We start from the raw sequence: 23,607 nt of genomic DNA on the forward strand, positions 1-23,607 counted from the left end.
GACGCGCAACTGAATATGCAAACGTTATTTTTGTATCACCAGCCCTGAAGAGTCGTGTTGACTCAACTGTACACGACGAAACACGTGTCAGCTTACTGTTCTTCAAGTCTGGATACAATAAACCGTCATCTTGCTGTGACAAGAAAAACACTAAAGAATCTGCTTCTGTCTATTGAATCACATTGGTCATTGTACTAAGTTTTGTGACACCCTACTGTAGTTGCGAGAGCATAGCTGTGTAATTGTTGATAAGTCTTTGACTTTTTTTAGACGGTTAAGGGCGTTTTCCCGTCTGCTCTTCACGCACTACCCATCGACTTATTTACACTACACACTGTAACGTAGAATTTGAGGCAGAGCGCCCCTAGTATCTGAATTTTCTTAAAACCCCTGAACAGCTGGGGTCGAGCGAGTGGTTGGAGGGCTTTCTTTCGAGGATGCACTTGAGGAGGACATCTTCAGAGATGGGGTCGAAGTTCTGCCAGATGGCTAGTGATTTGCGCTCCTCAGGCGGAGAAGGATGAGCGACCTGAACCACAAGTGATTTCACTTTTTCGTCAAAGAACACAGCGAACTCAGCAGCTTTCTTTGTAGAATCCTCCAATTTGGAGGTTGGGGGAGAGTAGTTAGAATTCTTGATGAGATCAAATAGTTTTTTGGGTCTTTTTTTGGCTGAGTCAAGGAGGGTTCTGAAGTGTGATGCTTTCCCAAGGAAGATGTGCTTGTGGTACTTGGATCTTGCTGAACGAAGCGTGGCCAAATTATCGGTGGAGGGTGCTTGCCTCTATTGTTTCTCCAGGAGTCTTAGGTGCTTCCTTTCTTCATATAGTGATTTGCTGAACCAGGGTGCTGAGGGAATGGGCCTTTTCATTTTGCTTTGGAGAGGAGCAACGCTATTGATTTCGACTGCAAGGACTGAGAGGCATTGTGAGGTGAGATCGTCAACATCTAGGTTAGGGTCAAGCCTTGGAAGTGACAGCAAAGCTGATTCACAGAGGGAAACAGTGTCAATATTTTTAGCGTCACGGAACCAGGAGGTAGCCCTCTTAGGTTGGCCAAGAGTAATAGAGTGTGCTAGGAGAAGAGAGAATGGAATGAGGAAGTGGTCAGACCAGTCTACGTGAATAGGGGTAGCGATAGAAAGCATGCCTGCTTTAGAATTAACAAGGTCCAGGATTGAGCCCTTAGAGTGTGTTGATTCTGTGCAGTGTTGGGTAAGATCGTTTGTAGAGAGGAAGGAGGCCAGCAAGTTCGCGGAAGAGTCTTGCAGGGAGCCCCAGTGGAGATTGAAGTCACCCACGAAGGTCTGATTGTCACTTTGTGATTATTGGTCGCTGATGAAATCAGTGAGTTCCTCCATAAACGAAGGACCACTGCCAGGTGGGCGGTATATGACATGGAATCTAAGGGGTGAGCGGTGGTGAAGTTGAAGCACAAGAGATAGACATTCAAAAGTGCGGAAGGCGCTGATGGGAAAAAGCTGTCTGTCCCTCCCTCGGCTACAAAGCACAGGAGACTCCCTGCCTTACACTTCTGCTGTAGCATGTGAACTCTCCGAAATAACCTTCCCAGGGTAGTTGTCTTTTCAGAAAAAAGTAGGGGAAATGTTTTCTTAAATTTAAAAAAGCATGGACCTGTCCTGCTTCTGAGATCTCTCCCACTTTGACCACTAATTACTACTGGAGAGCGAGTAGCAGTTTCTCTGCAACCGCTTCGGGCAAATAACCAGAAAGCAGTGGAAGGGGATAGGAGCACGCTGCCATCACATCACAGTGTCATTACCTCTAGGCATCTTGGTCTATGTAGTACATTGTTTTTCGCTCAGTACAAAGTTCGAAATGATAATTGGCTAATGCCATATTTTAGATAGCGTATCTCTAGAAACGTGTTTCTGGATTCCACCGTCATCAGTAGTGAAAAGTTAGAAGGTTGCTGGACATGCTGCAACTTAATTTTCACAGGCGCAATTCCACTTAGGGCAGAAAAAAGTAGGGGAAATGTTTTTCTTAAATTTAAAAAAGCATGGACCTGTCGTGCCTCTGAGATCTTTCCCACTTCGACCACTAATTACCACCAGCAACACTGCAACAACTTCGGGCAAATAACGCCAACGCGAATTATTCAGTAAAAAAAAAAAAAATCGACATGTGACTTACATTTGCCGCGTTGCTCGGTAGTGTTCTTTAAACACCCAAATTCAGCTTCCACAGAGTCTTCGGGCTCATGAATTGCACAGTAGAGCTGCCTCATCTATGCATAGGTGTCAATCATTCATGCCTTAGTCAGCAGAGCTATCTGTTAACATGTGCCAACCATATTCAGGCTTCATTCAGTGCAGATATCCCTCAAGGGATACTGATTTGTCAGGGGAGAGATTTCAACTGCAGAACTATCCTTCCGGGTCCAGATCTCCAAGGTTCTGAGGGGTTGGTGAGGTGATTGGTCAATGGAGTAGGGAGTAGGCTGTAGGTGTTCAGTGTGGCTTCAGGCATCCTTAGTGGGTGGCAGCAGATACTAAATGCAGATTTACGTTGGTGCAGATCTTGCCCCTTTTTGATAGAGGAATATCGTTTTGCTATGGGATAAAAGACAAGGGATATTGTTTTGCAGCAAGGGACAGGATGTCACATTGCTCTGGGCAACCAGGTAGGCAATTCCACTTTACTGTGTGGCAGCACACCGGCTATACCAATTGAGCATATGTCATCTTTGTCATGAAATGAGCATATGTAATTTTTGTTGTGTCGTGGTTAAAGCAGTAAACATGACTGAACTGAAAAAAGTCTGTACCTTCTGTAGCCATCTGCTTGACTCATTCTCAGCTTTTATTATACTATAGGGAACAGCATTTCTACCCCTCTCCTAGTCGCACAGCTTGTTTAGGGAAATTTCCCAATGTTCCATACTTGAAGTTCACTTTAATCCATATTAATCCGTGTATTCCAAAGTGTATTCAGCTTTTGAATTTAATCCCATTCGCTCCACACGTGGGGATGCCATGCTAATTTTCAGAGTTTCTTGTGCTCGAGGTGTGCAATTTCGAAAGAGGGAAGGTGAAGGGAACACGTGTGAAATTACGTGAGTAAGTTAGAAAAGTGGGAAATGGATACAGGGAGGTATAAAGTGGCATGGTTATGACATGGAATGAGGGGTGCCAAGGGCCAGCCAAAGTGATAACGAGTTATTATAAACACAGGGACAGATGGGTCATAAATCAGGTTTGATTAGGTTTGGAAGGACGTAACTGGAGAAGGAACAAGGAAATGAGCATGTTTTCGCTTTTGCAAATTAGCAATGACATGCAAATGAATTTTATATAAACAGTTTTATAAACATTGTGATAGCATAAACTTTCACTTCAATAATAACGTGCAATGATGTAATGGCATATGTTTTTGTTATTTATAGTGAACCCTGAAGAAGGGCTTGTCATAGCCCGAAATGCATTGGGTTTTTAATAAACAATGCTTGTGGACGAATTATGCGTTGGTCGTGTTCTTGGATAGAGGTCCGGACGGGTACACCTCGAGCAACTCTGAAAATAAGCATGACAACCCCACGTGTGGTGCGAATGGGATTAAATTCAAAAGCTGAATACACTTTGGAGTACATGGATTATTATGGATTAAAGTGAACTATAAGTATGGAACATTGGGAAATTTCCCCAAACAAGCTGTGCGACTGGGAGAGGGGCAGAAATGCTGTTCCCTATAGTATAATACAAACATTTGTGCTACTTTGGGCACGGCATTGAACTCAGTTCACGCACGTGCCCAAAGAGTGATATGGACAAACATGGTGAAAGTTTTGGACAAGCAAAGGTGTGCATCCCTTCTTTCATTTGATCATTCTCCGCTTTACCACCATGCCCAATCCCACACCGTCCTCCGCTCCACCACAAAAGACACTTCAACCTCATCAGATGCCCCCAACTCCAGTTCTACAGCACTTGCCAATATCTCGCCGAGTCTCACCTCCACCAGCCCATTACTGATTATTGAAGAAACGAGGTCCCAACATGGTGTGGACTAATTTGCCAACCTGATTTTAAAAAAAATATGTTCCTGACCGGCTCAAGGGCACTGTAATTAGAGGTGCTGGTGATGCTTCAGAATTCCCTTATAAACTTGAAAGATGGAAAATGAACAATAAAGAACATTTTTTCCCCTATTTCCTTTGATATTTTACTCTTCGTTCAGTGGCAGCCTGTCAAATGTGAGGATACTTTTGACAAACCTTTAGGAATAATTTTAACATAGAGATTGATCTGTGCATGCTCTTCTTTTCTACAAACTAAAGGAATGTTATAACAGGGCCTAGTGGCAGGCTTGCTGTAGGAAAGGGGAGTGTGCTGGCTACATTATACAAAAAGGTTTAGAACACCTGTAAACAAAAAACATCTACTTGCTTTGCAAACTAGGCACAAATATTTTTTAAATAATGCTTTAGCAGCATCTGAAGTCCAAATGAACTACTTTGTTGCTTAATCCAGGTGTTGCACAAAGATTTTAGTGGGATCATAACAAAGTGACAAACATCATTGTGTATGATGCGATGCATACAAGGTTAAACTGCTTTGGTTTTTCTGTTTTAAAAATGTCCCATGCTATATAAAATTGATGCAATTGCAAACACAAAAATCTTGGCATTTTGTGACATTACAGTGACGTCAACTGTACTCTTGGCATAACATGTCATTTATTTACAATCTAATTTGTTGGTGCCTATGTAGAGTGCTGGATAAATATACGCAGAAACGTAATTTCTGCAAATGTTAGTCTTGCCTTACAACACTAGTTTAGCATAAAAAACAAATATATGATGCTGTTTAGCTCTATTAGTGTCACAGTAAAACCACATAATGACAAGCAACATATGTGCCTCATTAACATGCAGCAGCAGTTCCGATGCAGGACTGAGAGGCGATGCATTGCACTGCGTCGGTTCTGCTGGGACCACAGCTGGGATGGCAGAGCATCTTTAGGCCAACTTCCAAGGGCCCAAGATTGGATTGGCACCACTTCGGGGGCAAGACTCACATCAGACGGGGTCCAGGTGCTGGGTTCAAGGTAGTCAGTCCCTGAGGCTCTGATCAGGAGGACAGCCAACTAGCCCTTGGAGTCTCTCATGTGGTCCTGGGCTCAAGATGCAGGTTTAGTCCTTCTCACTCAGATCAGCAGAGTAGCAGTTCTTCTTGATGCAGAACAGCACATTAATCCTTCTGAGTCTTCAACAGGTGCAGAGGTGTACTGAAAAGTTAGGTATGAGGGTCCAGTATTTATACATGGTGACAGCCTTAAAGTAAGATAAGGTTCTGGAGTTTTCCACCCCCAGAGGTGTCTGGAATTGCCTGCCTCCCTGCCCGGGCCCCAGCTTGTCTGAGGGCACTAAAAAGTAATGTGAAACCATTTGTAAGTGTGCTGACGCAGAGCCTTTGTGATGTGCAAGTGTGGTACGTAATAGTTCTGCCCCCCCATCTAGTCAGAGGTGGCCCATTCTGCCAACGCCTATTCCCCCTTTGTCTCACTGTCTGAGAGCAATACCAAAAGACCAACTGCCAGCATCTTGTGACCCAGGATACAGGCTGCAGGCGCTCAATGGTTAGAACAAGAAAATGGTTCACAAATAAAGGGACAAACTCAAGGCATTGGAAACTTTGAGTAAGGGCAAGTCCATTACCATCAAACCGGCAGTCAAAGGAGGGGTAGCAGTCATTATGAACCCAAGTATGTAGAGGGCAGAATGCCTTAAACAACTCAACAGGAGATGTTCTTATCGTCCTTTGAAGCGTGATACTACAAAAAGGCGTACTTTGGAAATTACTATGCTGGTGAACACAGAGAAAGAGAATGGGTAGATCACCCCGAAGGAGGCAGATTTTCTTGTTACTCAAGATCCAGTGAGTCCATACTTTTAAACACTTCCAAAAATACACAAAGCACAAATACCTCAGCCAAGAAGACCTTTAATCTCTGCGATAGGCTGCCTACTTGAACCATTACCCCAATTTGTGGATTATTTCCTCCGAACACTGGTCATCAAGATGCCAACGTATTTAAAAGACAGTAATGATGTCCTGAGACAGCTGACACAGGTGTCTTGTAATCGACTACATGGCCTCATTTGATGTGGAGTCTCTTTACACCTGTATTCCGCAAGATGAGACGTTGACAACCATCGAGACCCTACTTCGGGAGAGAGAGACCTGAATACCATTAACCCAGTCCAATTTATTAAGGACTGTGCACACATAGCGATGAAAGAAAACGTCTTTCGCTTTGAGGACACCCTGTACCTCCAAATATCAGGTAAATCGATGGGTAGTACGTTTGCTCCAAGCCTGGCAAACCTGTATATGCAATCCTTTGAAGATAGACAAGTACTGTCACTGAACAACCCCTTCAGGTCCCACATAATCATGTCTAAACAATATATTGATTACATTTTTTTCATCTGGCGTGGAGAGGCCGAGACCATCAATAATTTTCATCAGTGGCTGTAGGTATTTATGGGGCACATGCATCAATATTGCATTTTGCGATTCCTTAATTGCGAAAAATAAGGAATCGCAATTAAGGAATTGCAAACTGCAATGTATCAAGAAATCGCTATAAAAATAGTGATTTCTTAAAATTCCTTAATTGCGATTCTCTAATTAAGAAACACAATTAAGGAATACTTCCCGATCCATTCCTATGGGCCTAGAGGCCCATAGGAATGAATGGAAAGACATTCTTAATTTGCAATTCACCATTAGAAATTCGCAAATTAAGAATGCAATTTGAAGGGTGCAGGGGTGTCCAAAGGACACCCTGTTGCACCCCTGAAATCTGCTTAGAAGTACATTTTGCACACTCACATGCCCCAAGGGCATGTGTGTGTGTAAAATGGAACTTTGAAAAATGCACTTTAGTGCATTTTTCAAATTTTTCGCAAATTACCATGAAGGTCAATTTCATGGTAATTTACTCCCCTTATTTGCGAATTCACAAATTTTTAGAGTTTGATGCATTACATTTAAGGAATCTCAATTTGAGATTCCTTAAATGCAATCGCAATTTAAGAAATCACAATTTTGCGATTTCTTAAATTGCGAAAATGACAAAAATGTTAATGCATCCAAAAAATGGGAATTGCATTCGCAAACGGCCGAATTTTGCGATTCTCACCGTTTGCAAATGCAACTTCCTTTGATGCATGTGGCTGTTAGACACTATACTTGATATTCCTACTTGCTACAATTGAAAGGTATTGTGTATAAAATATAATAAGGTCACTCAATGTTATCCTATATGAGAGGTAGATCTTGCAGTAGTGAAAAATTATCTTGAGAGTTTTCACTATCAAAACGTGTAAAAGTTGAAAGTACATAGCCAACATTTTAAATACATTGCACCTTGCCCTATTGGCTGTTTGGGACCTACCTTAGAGGTGACTGATGTGTATTAAAACGGAAGGTTTAGGCCTGGAAAAAGGTTTATGTTTTCAGGTTTAAATGGCAGTTTAAACTGCACATACTGACTGCAACAGTAGGCCTGAATCTTTTTTTAAAGGCTACTTAAGTGTGTGGCACAATCAGTGATGCAGGTTCACCATTGGCATTTAGTTTGCAGGCCCTTGGTACATGTAACACCACTTTATTAGGGGTTTATTGGTAAACTAAATGCACCAATTGGGTGTAAGCCAATTTCACCATGTTTAACCCTTTCCATGCTCATCATGATGCACGGTTGAGCTGTGCTGATGACGAGCTGAGCTCGTCATGATCAATGGACCTAATGATAAGTCAGCATAGGAGGGGAAAACACCTAGCAGCCAAGGTGTTAAAGAAGAGACCGCATACACTTTAGAACTGATTAACAGTGGTAAAGTGCACAGAGTCCTGAGGCAGCAACAATGACAATGACATGAGGCGGCTGGCTTTACTTACTTAAATCAGATGTAGTGCATACTACCTATGTGCATCATATATTACGTCTTTTGATGTGCTGCTTGATAACTGTAACTATTGACTGGTATCTATACGTACTCCTAGATCCCAAGAGAAGCATTTCGCCTTATGAGTTGTTTATAATGAGATGAAACATGATCAGACATTATTATACATTGGACATACACAAACCTTGACACCAAGGGTCTGCCTACGTTTCTCCTTATTCAACATAAATGTTAAATATAGGATGCGAAGCAACAACAATCCTCAGTGTAACAGGCAACTACATTAGGCACAGTACTAAAGGAAACAAGTTGAGCCATTCACTATTTATCATTTCTTTCTTTTATGCCAATCCTTTTTCAGCAAGCACAGCCAAAGCTGTTCGCCTAAACAGAGGCTTCCTCGGGGTGAAATCCTATGAATGATGGTGTAATGTTTTCATCCAACACTTTGATGTATCCACCAATCTGACCATCATTATTATGTGACTAAGGGCAATATCAAATTCAGTCACTATCCTTCTTTTTTTTAAATTTTTGGAAAACCTTTATTAGAAGTGAGATCAGTTACAATCGATACAAAGCAGAACATCATAATCAGCCATCGGAACAGGTTCAAACAGAGCAAAGCAATTCGACCATGGCAGTGCAGGGTTCCGTTCCGCTAGTGCTCGGTTGCAACCCAGGAGAGCAATTTTGTCGGAAAACAACAGGAGTAGAGAAGGTTTAATTTTAAAATAAAGTGGAAGGGGCAGGAGCTGTGGCAGTATATGTAGAACAAAGCAAATCAGGGGAAGCTCAAGAGGCAGGATGAGCATTGTCCAGGATTACTGTCAGTGGGACGTAATGATTCAACTCAGTACCAGGATAGTCAAAATACAAGCAGTCCGCTCACCAACAAGTTCCCGATCCCGGTAGCAAAGCAATCTAAATCCCCCTTATTAATCAAAGTAAGACAAGTGTGCAAAGGACTACCACCACAAAGATCCCGAATAAAAGAAAAGGAGAACATAGATGTAGCCAGGAACAAAAAGAATAAGAAGGCCATAGAGACAAAGAAAAATTAAGAAAACAACAACACCCCTCCCCCATCCCCCCACCCTGCACCTCTGCATGTGGCTACGGCCTACCCCCCTAGCAGCGTGCCTGTCGCCCAATATGAACCCGAAATATAGATAAGAGAATAAGAGAAATAAGGAGATAAAAGGAAAAGGAAAGTAAGTAACCAACAGCCCATGATAGGGAAGGAAACATGAGGGAGACTCCCAGTGCGGGAACCCCAACCTCCCCCCCTTTTTCACCCACCATTAAAATTAATCAGAGAGCAAATACACAATATTGGGAGCACCCACTTAAACAGGATGTATCGATCGCTACGCAGTCCAAGTCCCACGGGGGGCATAGTGTACCCCCAGCAGCAGAAATGGCGCCCTGAGCGCACTCGACTCCCACAGGCAAACAGGCAAACAGGATCAATGGTACAGGTCCCACCCACCCCAAAATGCCGGACCGGGTTAGAAATCACAAAATGGAGCTGTCGTGGCAGTCCAGGAATAACCAAAACCTCTACAAAGTCACATGAAACGACCAATCAGCCACCACCGATCGTAATCCACGGGGTCCGCTGTCCTGTAGTCGATCCGCCAGAAAGTCTACCAAGGGTGCAAGTCCGCAGTGTCGCCATCAGTAAGCCACCTCCATGTCGAGCCGCAGCCCCGCCGTGATAGCAATAACATTTACCACAGAGAAAGTGACGAGCAAAGCTGGTGACGCCACAAGGAATCATCGGCTCAACAGTAATCAGGACTACGTCCCTCCATCACCAGAACGTAGGTCCGCAGCCCCTTGGGGATATACAGTCGCCATTCCCCAGCATCTAGTACACCCGGCTGCCGCCACAAGGTAGAACCCATCAGGTCGCCACAGTTCCAACAAGCAGCGCCACGGCGCAGTACAGGCAGGCTTAGGAGTCTTCAGTCCCCTCCCGGTCAAGATGGCGAATCGCCTGTGCAGCAGCAATAAAGTAACACAGGGCGCCCTTCTCCCCACCACTGAGTATTGTTTGCGGGCCCCCCCAGCCAAAAAAGACACATTAGCATTGTGTCCTCGCCGGCGCCAATGAGCTGCAGATGAAATGGCAGTTCAATATGCAGGCATGCAACATACTCCAGATAGACCAGGAGCAGTTCCCAGAGTCCGGCAGCCAACAAAAGATCGCTGGGGGGGGGAAGTAAGGAGAGGGGAGAAGCAAGCAGCACAGGAGGATTGTGCAATGCACCTGTAGAGGGCTTCGGCGATGTCGAAGGTAGTTTCAGGCTCCTAGACGGGAGACCGGCGCCCCACAGGTTCGTGTGTCCGTTGTTGTTGCTTTGGCGGTCGGGTGCAGCGAAACGCGAGGTCCCGGTCGCCGGCATCGGGCAGGCCGCCCTGCGCTGAGGAGCATATCTTCGTCCCCGGAGTCAGGAATTTCGCCGGAGTCGGACGCCTCACCTCGGCGTCCCTTCCGACGCACGGAAGCTCCGCACTCTCACGGGGCAGACAAGCGGAGCAGGCGGTGAGGGGAGAAGGTCGGCGGAGCCGGGACTCGGTGCGGCCATCTTGGCCGCTGGCCCGGCTCCGCCCTACTATCCTTCTTTTTGATTAACAGGTTCAATAAATTTTACAACTTCAGAGAGTGCTACGTACTTTCCACAGGATACTACGGGAGACGGTCTTTGCCGTGCATGGCGTAAAGGGAACACTCTCCGAGTTTGTAACTGGTCTTCTTTCTCGTGTGACCATTCTCCTTCTCTTCATCTGCCTCCTCCTGCTTACTATTTCCTTGTGGTCTTAGTCTCCCTCCTGATGCTGGACACTTCTGATCTTCCTGGTTCTCCTGTTCCTCTCTTCTCCTGGTCCTTGTCTCTTATTCCTCTTGGTCCTTCTCCTCCTGCTCCTCTTTGCCTAAGGTCCTCAAGGCCCTGGCACTCCAAATGTTATTGGTCCTGTTACTCATGGTCTTTTTGCTCTTGGGCTTCCCCATCTTGTTTGCCCTCCAGGTCCTGTCTTCCTAGTTCTCGAACTCATGGTCCTAGTCATCATGCTTAACATGACCCTGGTCTTCATGGTACTATTTGTCCTGGTCCCTGATCCTTCCCTTACATGTCCTGAGCCTCCTCACCCTGTTCTTAGCCCTCCTATTCTTGTTCCTGGTCCTTTCTCTCCTAATGCTGTTTGCCCTCATGCAGGTCCCCAGGTTCACCTGGCCCTGGTCCTTTTGGCCCAGGTTCACCTGGCCCTGGTCCTTTTGGCCCAGGTTCACCTGGCCCTGGTTCTACTGGGTCTCCTGGCCTTGATTCCTTAATTCCTTGTCATCCTTGTCTGGTGGTAGTCCTCCCCGTCCTCTTGGTTCTTGTCCTCCTTGAACTCTTAACCGGTATGTAATTCTGGGCCTCCTGTGGTGCTCATATTCCTCATCTCATCTCCTTCCCATCCCTGATCAGCCAGGAACAGTCTCTAGCCTGGTTACAGAAGTTTTTTTAATGGTGAGGTGAAGGACAGGAAGGGAGTGCTGGTAGGTACCCTCCGTACACATGACAGTTGCCCCACAGTTAAATCACCACGTACTCTGTAATGTTCCTACCGTGTTCACAGACAAACACATACCAATGTCAACCCTACCCCTTTACAGTCTTCCCCACCATCTCCCCATACGTCTCATTTCATACCATCAAGTCCCTTGCGAAGCTCAGACACCAACATATTGGGCCACATTAATATCCTAGTTACCCAAGTGGAATGTTCATCTCACACTCCTCCATGCTTTCCTTCAAATGGTCCTTGAGAGGGTGACAAGTATGACCTATCCAGTCACCCAATCCACCCTAGACACCGCTGTGGGCCACTCAAGCATACCCTAAGCCACCCATAGACACAGCATCTCACAGATCACAGAGGTTCACAGGGACGCAGAGGATGTTGGCCAGCAGTAATTCCCAATGAACCCCAGCAGTTACCCAGAAATGAGAAGCTGAAGTACTTGTGGCACGGCTAGGTCCCGCGATTTGACACCATTAAAAGGGGAATGTCCACAGTCACAGTGCAATGACAGGTGACACAGCGCTCTCTTGTCTCTGGAAGTCCTGCATGTCAAGGAGGATGGATTTCATCCTTCTCAACCTAAGAACAGAGATCGCAATATTTTCTCTGTTTTTGGTGACTGATACATTTAATTCCACGGAGGAAGACTTTAATAGTGAATATATCTTTTGCTCCATGGATGTATGAGCAACTTATAATCATGCCTTACAGGAATTGAGACAATCTGGCTCTCGAGTGGGGGCTGTTGAGGTACTGGGTTTTTCGGAACCAATATTATTACAATAACCCAGCGGTGTCAGGGCAACACCCAAAGACCCCGGATTCCCCTGTCTTGGCAAACAGAGACACGGGATACTTCTCGATGACGTCAAAGACCAAAGTTTATTGGTTGCAACCAGGGACAGAGGTCTACGAAGTACACACAGGTAGTTCGACAGAGACTGCACCACCTCAATGAACGAAACTCGGTCTTTTATGCCGAAAATTACGCCTCTGGCAACATCACAATTTACATTCGGTGCATACAAACTGACCAATGAACAAGTAGCATTTCAAAAAGTAACGAATGACGACAGTCAAAGTTAATCCCACTTTCCGTTGTCCAGCCCACCAAAACGATCGCACACATGTTTAGTTTCTGTTCAATCAGGCCGGACAAACCCATCATAAAACCTTCAACCCAGATCGATGAACATGTCGTAAAGGAAAGGCAGAAACAGGTGGAAAGGAGATAGAGGAGTGGGAACGGTTTGCCATAAACTCAGGGCACGTCCTGCTCTTTGATCTTTATCAGGCCAGCTGCTGAACAAGAAACTGGCTCAGTGGGCTTCGCCCCAGGAGAGGAGTGAGTTCTGCCAGGTCAACCAGAAGTCAACTAAGGCGTACGTGTCAAGGACTCGTTCGGCCACAATCATCGAGCCTATGTTAGGGCAACCACACAAAATGGCTGCCACATACAAAATGGAACCCGAGGGTTCAGACTAAATCCCCAAATGCAGAGTGTTCTCCTATATCGATTCATACGAAAACACTCAGACACGTTATACTCGCCATTTGCGGTCCGTAGAGACCAAAATCGTCCATTTCCGACGATCTTTATAAATCGGGTTTCGGAACTATCAAACCCAATTCGTAACCACGGAACCACAGACCCTCCTTTTGCCCTATCATAGGCAATAAACCCAGACCCATTTTAATCTGAATCCGGATCTATATTCATCAGGTCATCGATATGCTGCTGTAGCATCATCTTATTACTATGCATCTCTCTCCGGACAGGCTTCCGTACGCACAAAGTAGCACAAAGGCCACAAATAGCCGGAGCACACTGTACACAGAGACAAAACATGAACAGAATGGCTAAGACCATCCCAATGACCTTTGAGATGTTATCAGTGATGTCATCAGTGATATCACTGACCGTGTCATGAATGATGTAATATGTGACATCATCAGCAGTGCATTGCTGGGGCGCGAGTTATAGTTAGCTGAACTATCTATAATGGCCGCATTTCTCTGGTTTTGTACGAGTGTAATGCCCAACTAACTATAACGTCCCTGTTTTTTTCAGCGAATATACATAAATATATTACGTATCTTCAGGGTACATGATATGGAGTTAAGAATAGTAAATCTATACTTAACTATTTGCACTTATCTTCTTGACATTAATGGTCCCCGATATGTTTGACACTATATTCTATCCCCACAATATATTTGTTACCAGCAGCGGTTCCTCCTTGGGGGCGGAGGAGCGTCGCCGCCCCTGCTGCAAGCCCAGCAATAAACCTTCACCAGCAACAGATAAAATATTAAAATCGTCATTACTGTTTTATGATGTCAGCACTGGCGAGTGTGAGGGCGGGACGGATCCTGCTGTGCTGATTGATAGGCAGTAGCGGGGATGACGCGAAAAGTGTGGTGAACGCATGTCCTTTTGGCCGGCTGTCGCAAGACAGCCAGCCCGACATGCGTACTTCTGGCCGCACCAATACAGAAGCTGTGTTAACAGCCGGGAATTGCAGATACAGACTCCCAGTAGAAAAAGGAGTGCAGTGTTAGCCTGCCCCATCCAACACTGCCGCTTATATCATGGGAGCAGGTGCAGGATTGGATAGGTTTGCGTTGGCGGCAGTATGTAGCAGCTTGAGTCTTGAAGATAGAGCAGCGCGCGGAGAAAGACGATCGGAAACAAAGCCTGCAAGGAAGGTAAACACTACTACTGCCCCAACCAAGCAATTCTGAGCCCCTTTGGACTTCTGGATCGGGTAAGATTGGAGACATGAACATTTATACTACCATTCGCTGATATATTATTGTCTTGAAATAAAGGATAGCGTAATTGTTGCATACAGGTTCTTTTTGCTGCTCAACACGCATCTGTTTGTGCAGCTATGCTTAGATAAAGTTTTGCTTGGTTAATGACTCTGTGCGTTTACACTGGGATTTTCCTTTCAAGCAATTCCTTTCTTTTTCTTTTCCAGCTCTTTGCGTTGGGGTAGGGTTCCCGCTCTTTGAGGGCTGGCCCTCTCTGTGGCCCGAGTTTGTTCTTATTCTCAGAAGTTGGCTTCGGATTTATTAACGTGGCTTGTTTCTGTGTTTTGATGGAAACATTTTTCACTGGGGGGAGGGGCATGGGCCGCAGGATTGTACCATACAACTTTAAATTAACAATATGAACTACAGTGGTGGCTGGTGACATTTGAAAGTGGTAAGGCGTAGCGCGCGTACCCGAACAAACTTCCGTCCACCCACCCCCGAAAAAATTGTCTTTATGTATGAACTGGCTTGACCGTTCATGCTGGACTGTTCCGTTTGGAGCAGGGTGAAGACTGGTTTGCGTATAGCTGGGTCCAAATTAAAGTGACATGGTTTGCACTGTGCACAAAAACAACGAATTGGAATGCAGCCTGTGTAATCACCTGATGAATTCAAGAATTCCATCCATCACCTTTTTGTATTCTTTAGAATTCTGACTTGGTGACACCACAGACCAAATGTTGTGGCCCCTGGGAAAACGTTTGCTAGTACCCATGGTTCGTAACAACGAATTATTCCCCGAGGGTCCAGCTTCCCACAAGCAACAAGGGTAGCATCCACAATTAAAGAGTCACCCCCTAGGAAACGTCTGTTCTACATTTATGCAAATGATCTACTCGAAGTCAAGATAATTTCCAAGTTACTGGCTTGTGGGGGTTTATTTCACCAGCATTGGGGGCAGAGACACGAATCCCGAGACACACATGTCTGCCATGCTCGCAGGTCGAAGCCTTCCTCAGATCAGGAGGAAGTACATCTGGTTTCTTTGTCCAGGGTTCACCCCCTTCCCTCCCCCCTGGTGTGAGGGGGCAGTATCTCTAAAGCAATAACAATGATTTTCACCTACTATTCTTGCGACTTGGCAAGTTGCCAGAAAGCGGATGGGCTGAACAGTCAGTACAGTTCCGATCAGAACTGTGCAACTAGCGCTGCGATGCCATATAATGGACAACTGTGCGATATATAAACGGCAAACAACAAAATGCAGCATCTCAGAATGAATGTTGTTGTACATCAGCGCTGAGAGTTGTCTCTGCTGGGCGCTCCAAATTTTGGCTAAATGGGGAACCGAGGTACAGCTGAGGGTGTGCCACAGATCACACAATTTGTTTAATAGTAGCTAGGCATCAAAATGCTGCTGTGCTCATTCCTCCCAGCACTGAGGCAGTCTTTGATGGAAGATCCAGGATTGGCTGTGAAGCAGCGTAACTCCCTGCCCCATTCGGAGACCGGGGGCTGCGGCATGAGGCAACCCTCGGTCTCCCAAGGGGGAGGCTACTGCTCATGTTCGGGCCGGTCAGAAAAATGACCAGCCTGAAAGCAAACATGTGCGCCAGCCCAGTAGCACTGCTGAGCAGCGTGAGCACGCACGCTCACAACAATCTGTTATCTGGTGCGGCCGGTGAAGTGTCTGATGGCGGTGCGCATTGGTTGGTGGGGCAATGCCCGAACGCCCCAATGGACGCACTGCCGCTGAAGAACTATTCTGCAAACCCCAGGCCCAGACTGACCTGCATTGAAGGTACCATTTTTACTAGGTTTCCAGGTCCATGTGTAACTATTTAGGCCAGTCTGGGCTTGTTTCTTAGAATCTGGGACTCATAGTTGTATACCCACAGAAAACCAAGACTAAAAGTCCCAGAATTCTGAGAAAGAAACAAGCATGACCTAACTTGTTACACTTGGACCTGGGAAACTTGGCAGCTATACTTACCCAGATGAAAAGTACTTAAGTATGATAATAGCAAAGAGGACAAGTATAGAATGTTTACTCAGAGCTTCACATTGCTATCTAAAGGTGATCATTTCAAACAGTGCACAATTGAATGGCACGGAGGCAGACGATGTCTACCAGACTCAGAAGGACGCAAATGGGGTCGGACAGCTAGAGGAAAGTGTATAGCAGACTCTACTAAAAGGAGACCAGGGTGGGGATGATTTGAACTAGAGGAAAGTTGGAATTACTGACCAGAGAGAGGTGAAAATGAGGGAAAACTACAGAGAAGAGAGGCCAGGATTATGTAGTGGCTGAGCATGTGTAAAACACATGCAGCACACATATAATGCACCTGTGCATTTTCACGCCCCACCACTTTGAAAAGTCACCATCCCCCACTGTTTGTTACCAATATTATTTTTCCTAAAATTCAACTTTGTGGATCGTTTCCTATATAAATATAATAAACCCAGTTCCCCAGTTCCTCCTCCACATTCCTGTAGTTTGGGGTCACGAAAGAGTCAAGAGGCATACCAGTACTGCATGTGATTCAATATAAGCATCATACAGATTTGTTTATTGGCATAAGTGAGGTATTTTTCACAAATGGGCTTTGTGTGCATCAAAGACAATGAGAACAAAGAGGGCACCTTTTACCCAGTCCTTGGCGAACATTTATGCATGGCTACACTAATTCTTCTCAAGATATGTGCTTTTCTAATGATGGGTTGGAGCACATGTCAATATTTATGCTGTGCTTATTCTAGTTGTGTTTTACACAGTTATTCTCTAACTTCATTGTGAGCATGCCCGAGGTTATAAAATATATAATGCCACATTTTCTCGTCCAAGTATTAATACATAATTCACTGATGACTGAATGCAGTCCCTTTCATTGCCTATATATTTTGGGTTTATTTGTTGTTTTCATTATTAAATTACCAAGAGCCCGGCACACTTATGTTTTATTGAGAATAATAATCACATGCAGAAGGTCACAGCATCGCATTTGCCTCAAGACTAATATGAAGCACACCATTGGTAAAAGATCACTATAATATCTCACTATTATCTCTCAAAACTGAATGACAAACATCATAGTTCATTTGTTGAAAGCACCTTTCACTAAACTTAATGGGGGATGTTGACTAAGAACGCACGCGGTGCCGTGCAGCACCCAAAGTTGTTGTGCTGTGCTGCATCACATGAAAGGGAGAGAGCTGGACAGCACCATGTCTACTAAGATACTGAGGTGCCCCTCTCTTCCCCTGCACTGGCACGCTTTAGGCTGCCTTGCCATAGTGCAAGGGTGTCTGTGTGATGTCTAGAATAGAGTTTGTAGTAGGAGAGACTCTTCCTGTACTTACTACTGTGCTTAGCCATAATGTAAAACGTTTCTAATTATGAATGTGTACATCCAAAGTTAGAAACGTTTTTGAAATATATATATATTTTTTCCAAATTCTACTCCTGCCCTGAGAGGGCATACATTTTTGATGCAAAGCACTGACTATTGTTTTTGTATTTAGTAGATAGGGTTTTCCATCAAAATCTGCGTGAAAACGTCCATGTACCATCCATGGGACGCCCTCATAATGCAAAGTAGCACAAAGTAATATGAAGTGCTACTTTGTACTACTTTAGGGGTACTTTGCAATTCAAATCAAGACTTGCCCTGGAAAATGCATCCCATTTCAAACTTTTTTTCCAGTTTGTATTACTTTTTCTAACACTGCACCTGGGCAAAGGCTTGCTAAATCCAGCCCACTGATTGTTTTCTTGAACAGTGGTGCTTCATGTACTCACAATGAAGCTCCTTTCAAAATAAATAAAATATCCTTGAGGTCGTGCCTAAATATTTTCCTAGTTATTTTTTGTTATTGCTGTCTGTGGTATCACTGTGATGCTTTTTGTCTTAATGCAAGTCACGTTTCTTCTCTGGATTGCCATGGTCTCATTTCCCATGGAAATACCATTTCAATACTGACGTCACTATGCATGTATCTTTTTGATACATTTGTCCATTCAAATTGTGAAGCCATTGTTCTCTTTAAAAAATAGAATGCCTTTATACGATTAACAACATTTTTATTATGTTTTTCATTCTTATTCAGCCAACGCTTCTTATCAAAATCTGCTCCCTTGGCTAAACTTGATGTCACCTTGTAAAATAGAATTGTACCTTTTCTAGCAGAAATAAAAAACATATGCTGTATTTAATAGTATCCCCACTATGTACATATTCAACAGAAGTAAAACCTTGCTCTACAGCGAGGCTAGTCTTCATTTGCGATGAGAGTTTCCAAATATTCATAGTCAGGATAAAGCAGAAATCCAGAAAATAAACTGTCGGACCAGGCTGGGTCTGAAAAGAGGCCATTTTGGTCTGGGTAGAAGATTTCAAGCCACACTTCATCCTTTGGCTTCAGGTACATTACAGTTGACCCTGATGCAACATCATGGTTACCGGTGTTTGCATCGAATGTCTTGATCCGGTACTCTTTGTTGTGCACCAAACCGATAGCGAGATGCTTGTTAGCAATTGTTATTTCATAAGAGAAATAATAAATCCCTGGTATAGCACAAACAAACTTCCCAGTGGATGGGTCATAATGGTCTCCCTCACTGAATAGGACCTTATTGAATATAATTGGCACATTTTCTTCTGGGTAGCTAGTGGTAATTCCAACAGAAAATGCAGATTTGAGGACAACATTTCCGCATTTGCAGATCCCCGGTGTGCCTGGCTCTCCTCTCTGTCCTCGGTCTCCCTTAGGTCCCAGGGGCCCAGTGGATCCTGTGGCTCCTTTGTCGCCACTTGCACCTCCAGGTCCTAATTTGCCAGTTTCTCCTTGGTTGCCTTTTTCTCCAGCCATGCCCAATGGACCCGTCTTGCCTCTCAAGCCTTGAAACAATCAAGATACATTTTGTTAAGAAATGGTGCACTTCCTTTTTGATCAAGTGTAAAATAAATTATTTATATACAATCTGAACAACTCTAAAACGAAAGTTAACATTTCAACATATCAATTTGTAGTTGAAGAACATGAGTTATAGAATTTAGTTCCTGCGAGTTACTGACTTTTGCTCAGAACATTTTGTTCCTTCTTTGGGGAATGCTCTACTGCTTGTGTATAAAACGTTTGCACAGCTTCTGCTGGGGATAAAAATGTTGTCTCCTTTTTAGGCTTAAAATCAGGCAATGCTTTTATCTATTCTTCGGATCAATGGGAAATAACAGACAAAAGGTCCTAAATATCAAGGTACTTTCAATTATGTCATTAGAACTATCAAAGACGGCAATGAAACCTGAATGTCCAGACCTGACTCACAAAGCATTTTCTGTGATTAGATTTGTTTTACAACAATCTTAGCAGTAATGTACCCAAACATTTCCAGAACTAAGATATGCTTGCTCATGAAAAAAAGGTTCTATTAGCCCAACTTTTATTTCCCCCGAGAAATCATAAGCATGGAGTAGGACACATCAACCCTGAAAAAGCTTTGTAAATCAGGCAATGTGTTTTTTGCAAAGAGATGAAATGGAACTTTAGTCCGCCTTCTCCTGCATGTGACTTAAACATGGCACCCTCTCGTAACTTCAGCTTGTTCAATTTTTCAAAAGTTGTAAGTAAATACATTTTTTAAAATCTCCATTTAAATACACTTTTATTAGTATTCTTGTAAAATAAAACATTTTCAAGCACCATTACAGGACACAATATTCATCTATGGGTTGTAAAGGATACTATAATCAGGGATATAACACGTTTATTCTATATATACAGATTTTTACTTTAAAGATAAATAAAGCACATCACATTTTCAAAACCTATCACAAATTTCAATGGCTTTCTTCATTGCAACATTTACCTCTTCGTTCCAATAAATGATGGCACAATTAAAGGTATTGCTTACTAATATTTTTTAATGTGAGATATATAATAAAAAATTTAGCTTAATAATGCTTCTATGGGCTACTGAGCTTACAATAACATTTATCATGGAATAATTTAACTTTTACACTTTTGCGTAATCCATTTCTGGTTAGTAGGAATGATCTAATGGCGAAAGTAAATCAGCGCGGCATGTTCATATTAAGAAGCAGAATATCGCACTCTACTCTCTGATCAACCCTACTTTGTGATAATGTGTCTATGTGACTGTGTATACACATAACATATACATAAATAAAATATACAGGTCGAGATAGTGGCTATGTATTCATAGTCAGTTTCCTTTGACCAGACATTTATAGTTTCCTCATAACTTTGAGGTCATTTGATGAATTTGCATGAAATTTAACACTTGATTGGTTCTTCTAGCTGCATTTTTACATCTCACGTTTAGTGCAAATCAATTGCCATGGAAAAAGTTACAGGACGGGTGTTGCAGCGGAAGCCGTTTTTATTTCTATACTGGGCCAAAACTAATTATTCATAACTATTCCCATCCGAGGCATTGGTCCTCTGATTGATCTTGTTGGTCGTAGTGAGAAGTAAGAAGTAAGGTGTCAAACTGTTGGCCACCCAATGAAGACCAATTAATTGGTAGCCAACTCACAAATTAGAGGTCAGTTTCAAATACACCACCCTTAGGGCCTTACTGCAAATGTAAAAGATGGCAGCAGAGAGACCAAACTTTGTGAAAAAAATTCAGTCTATCAAGAATCATACAGACTAGCAATTCTGCGATTGCTATGCAAAAGAAGAGTAGTAGAACCTGATGCTCTGAGAACAATCTATAATTGTCGCTATAATGCATTAGAAATCAAATCTAGTAAGCAGAGTTTCTATGGAAACAACATTTAAACACAATTAATAAAGCACTCAGGAAAATTCTAAAGTATTTGGTTGTTTTATTAAAGATACAAAATGGATGCAATTAAATAAAATTGTAAGCATTTCTGTCTCACAGTGCATAATATAAAATCACACATTTAGTTAGAATAAATCTGTAGCTAAATACAGAAATCTATAAGAGGATGGTTGAATCAGGGGTTCCTACCACCAATAAAGGCAGGAGGATTGTTTCAAAAGAGTTCTCTAAGCATGGTAAACGGGATCAAGTTAAAGTCCACTAGTCCCTGAGCATTGGCTAAGGGGATGGAGCAATAATCAGCAAAGTTCAAGTCTGGTCTCTCATTAGACAGCTCCAAATTTTCTAAAATGCAAGTTCATCAGCACAGGGAAAAAGGCAAAGGGCATGCAAAGATAGCTGGCATGTAAGTTGAAGGCAATGGAAATGAAGGAGCAAAGACACAAGAATGGTTCAGCTGTGTCTGTGTCTGTAGAGTCTGTGTCTGTGGTGAGGGTAGAGAGAGAGAGAGAGAGAGCATGGCCCTTTTCTAGGGAAGGTACTTTTTATACTCCAAATCGTCCATTTGTGACATCAATTGTCACCATACGAAAGCCTGACCATCATGTGACCACTCTTCCGTTCCCTAGGTACAAGATAGATATACCAACATATTTTCCTGTGTTGCTCATGAGAAACAAATGCCCATTCTATCCCCATACGTTAGTTGACACAGAATTTATTGTAATCATGTTGCTCTTCATGAGTTGAAGAAAACAAGTCCCCATGCTTTCACACAATTGGTTAAAGTAAAATTTGCTTATTTCTGTAGAAATACGATGTGAAGAGAACTGATAAAGCAACCTTTTAAGGAACATAACAAAAGTCCATTACTATGAAAAATGCAAACCTGAGGGAAAAAGGCAATTTAATGGATTTAAAAGTCAGCATTTCTTATTTAGCAAAAGAGTATCATAATTAAGTTCAAGCATAATGAAATTCAATAAGTATATCATATGGTGAAAGAGTTATAATTCTTTCAACTATTATTGCACAGAAATGTTTTCATCATTGATACTTGGGTGTCAGACTCATATATGTTATATATATGTTATGTTATATATGAGTCTTGTATAGCGCAACGGCTACTCCAAAGGAGTGTCCCGGCGCTTTGTGCTCCAGACCCAGAAAGACTGGAAAAACATAACAGAAGAGAATAACAGAATACAATAATAATTCTTTGTTAATTTCCATTATGGCAACCATTTTCCTTAATAACGTTTCAGTATGATCTTGTTAAATGTAAATTTGTAATCCATTAATAATTATTTAATATTCATAGTAAGTAAATTCTTCGATTTCTACAAATCAAAAACTATTTTACGGTGCTGAGACGTCAACTTTTCTCAGTTTCAATGTTATGTTTCTAGATGTGTGCTAAGTGCATATTAGTTTTTGTTTGTCATAATCTGTTTTAAGTGGTGTAAAGAATAATCATCTTTTACGGTGCTATAGGGGCAACAAAAGTTATCTTTCTTATTAAACCTCAGACAGTGAAGCTTGGCCACTGCTACAGAATAAACTGTTGGATGAAATTGCATCAAACTTGGAAAAAATATACCTTTACTCAAAATAGGGTTTTTTGTGGCTTGGTACTAATAAATTTTGTAATTTTGTATCGATTTGCATTTTTAAAAGGCGTCAAATTGAGTAAGAAGTATTAATCTAAGAATAGATTTTGTGTATTGTACATTAAATTGTCGAGTAATTGGTGATCCTTGTCACCGAGGATCCCAGCAATTTCTTTGTCTAGCTGTGACTGCAAAATGACTGTTATGTCCTCTAGCATGATGCAGGACTTGGTCAATATGTCGCAAACACATGTAAAAGGGAATAAGAGTGCAGGAGCAAAAACCTCTGTTCCCAGGCTAATACAAGGCACCCCAAAGCAAACAAATCTGTTTTTTTCTTGCTGGGTCGCATGATCAAGGGGAAAGTTTTCTGAGCCAAAGCAGGGGGCTTTGGAATGCAAAACAGAGGTAGAGGGACACAGACAATTTTTGGTTGGTCCTAGAATCAGCATACCTGACATAAAGTCCACTGAACCAAATGAATATTTTTATATTTTTTAAACACATGCAGCTACACAGACCAAGCCTTGCAGCTGCATGCTAAGTTGAACGTAGCACATGACTGTATGTAAGGTGGTGTGATCAATCCCTGCTGCAAAAGTATGAACGCTGTCCACAGCCATGGTTGGCTATCTGGTTGGGTGGGCAGAGGCCCTAGCTGGATTGAGGGCCTTCAGACCATTCTGAGCCACAGCCGCCTGCAGGTTTCAAACCATTAAAAAAGTGATTTGATATGTATTTGTTGGACGTAGCCCTCTCTGCAAGGTCATCCCCAAACACTTTGCCTTTACCCTCCTATTTTTCTGAATTTATTTCTGTTGCACTATAGGATTCTGTGCAATTTACCACTGTTAACCAGTGCTAAAGTGCTTGTGCTCTCTCCTTTAAACATGGTAAAATTGGCTTACA

General features: G+C 43.0%; 1 protein-coding gene across 1 annotated transcript in view; it reads right to left on the reverse strand.

The window, feature by feature from the left end:
* Window positions 1–18,341: 18,341 nt before the first annotated feature.
* Window positions 18,342–23,607, reverse strand: part of C1QTNF7 (C1q and TNF related 7) — a 225,115-nt gene continuing 219,849 nt past the window's right edge. Inside the window, exon 4 of the mRNA XM_086964075.1 lies at window positions 18,342–19,175. Within this exon, the coding sequence (XP_086820201.1) occupies window positions 18,547–19,175 (629 nt within the window). The 3' untranslated portion in view covers window positions 18,342–18,546. The remainder of the gene's footprint in view (window positions 19,176–23,607) is intronic.

Source organism: Lissotriton vulgaris, chromosome 3_2 (assembly GCF_964263255.1).
Source record: "Lissotriton vulgaris chromosome 3_2, aLisVul1.2, whole genome shotgun sequence".
NCBI lineage: Eukaryota > Metazoa > Chordata > Amphibia > Caudata > Salamandridae > Lissotriton > Lissotriton vulgaris.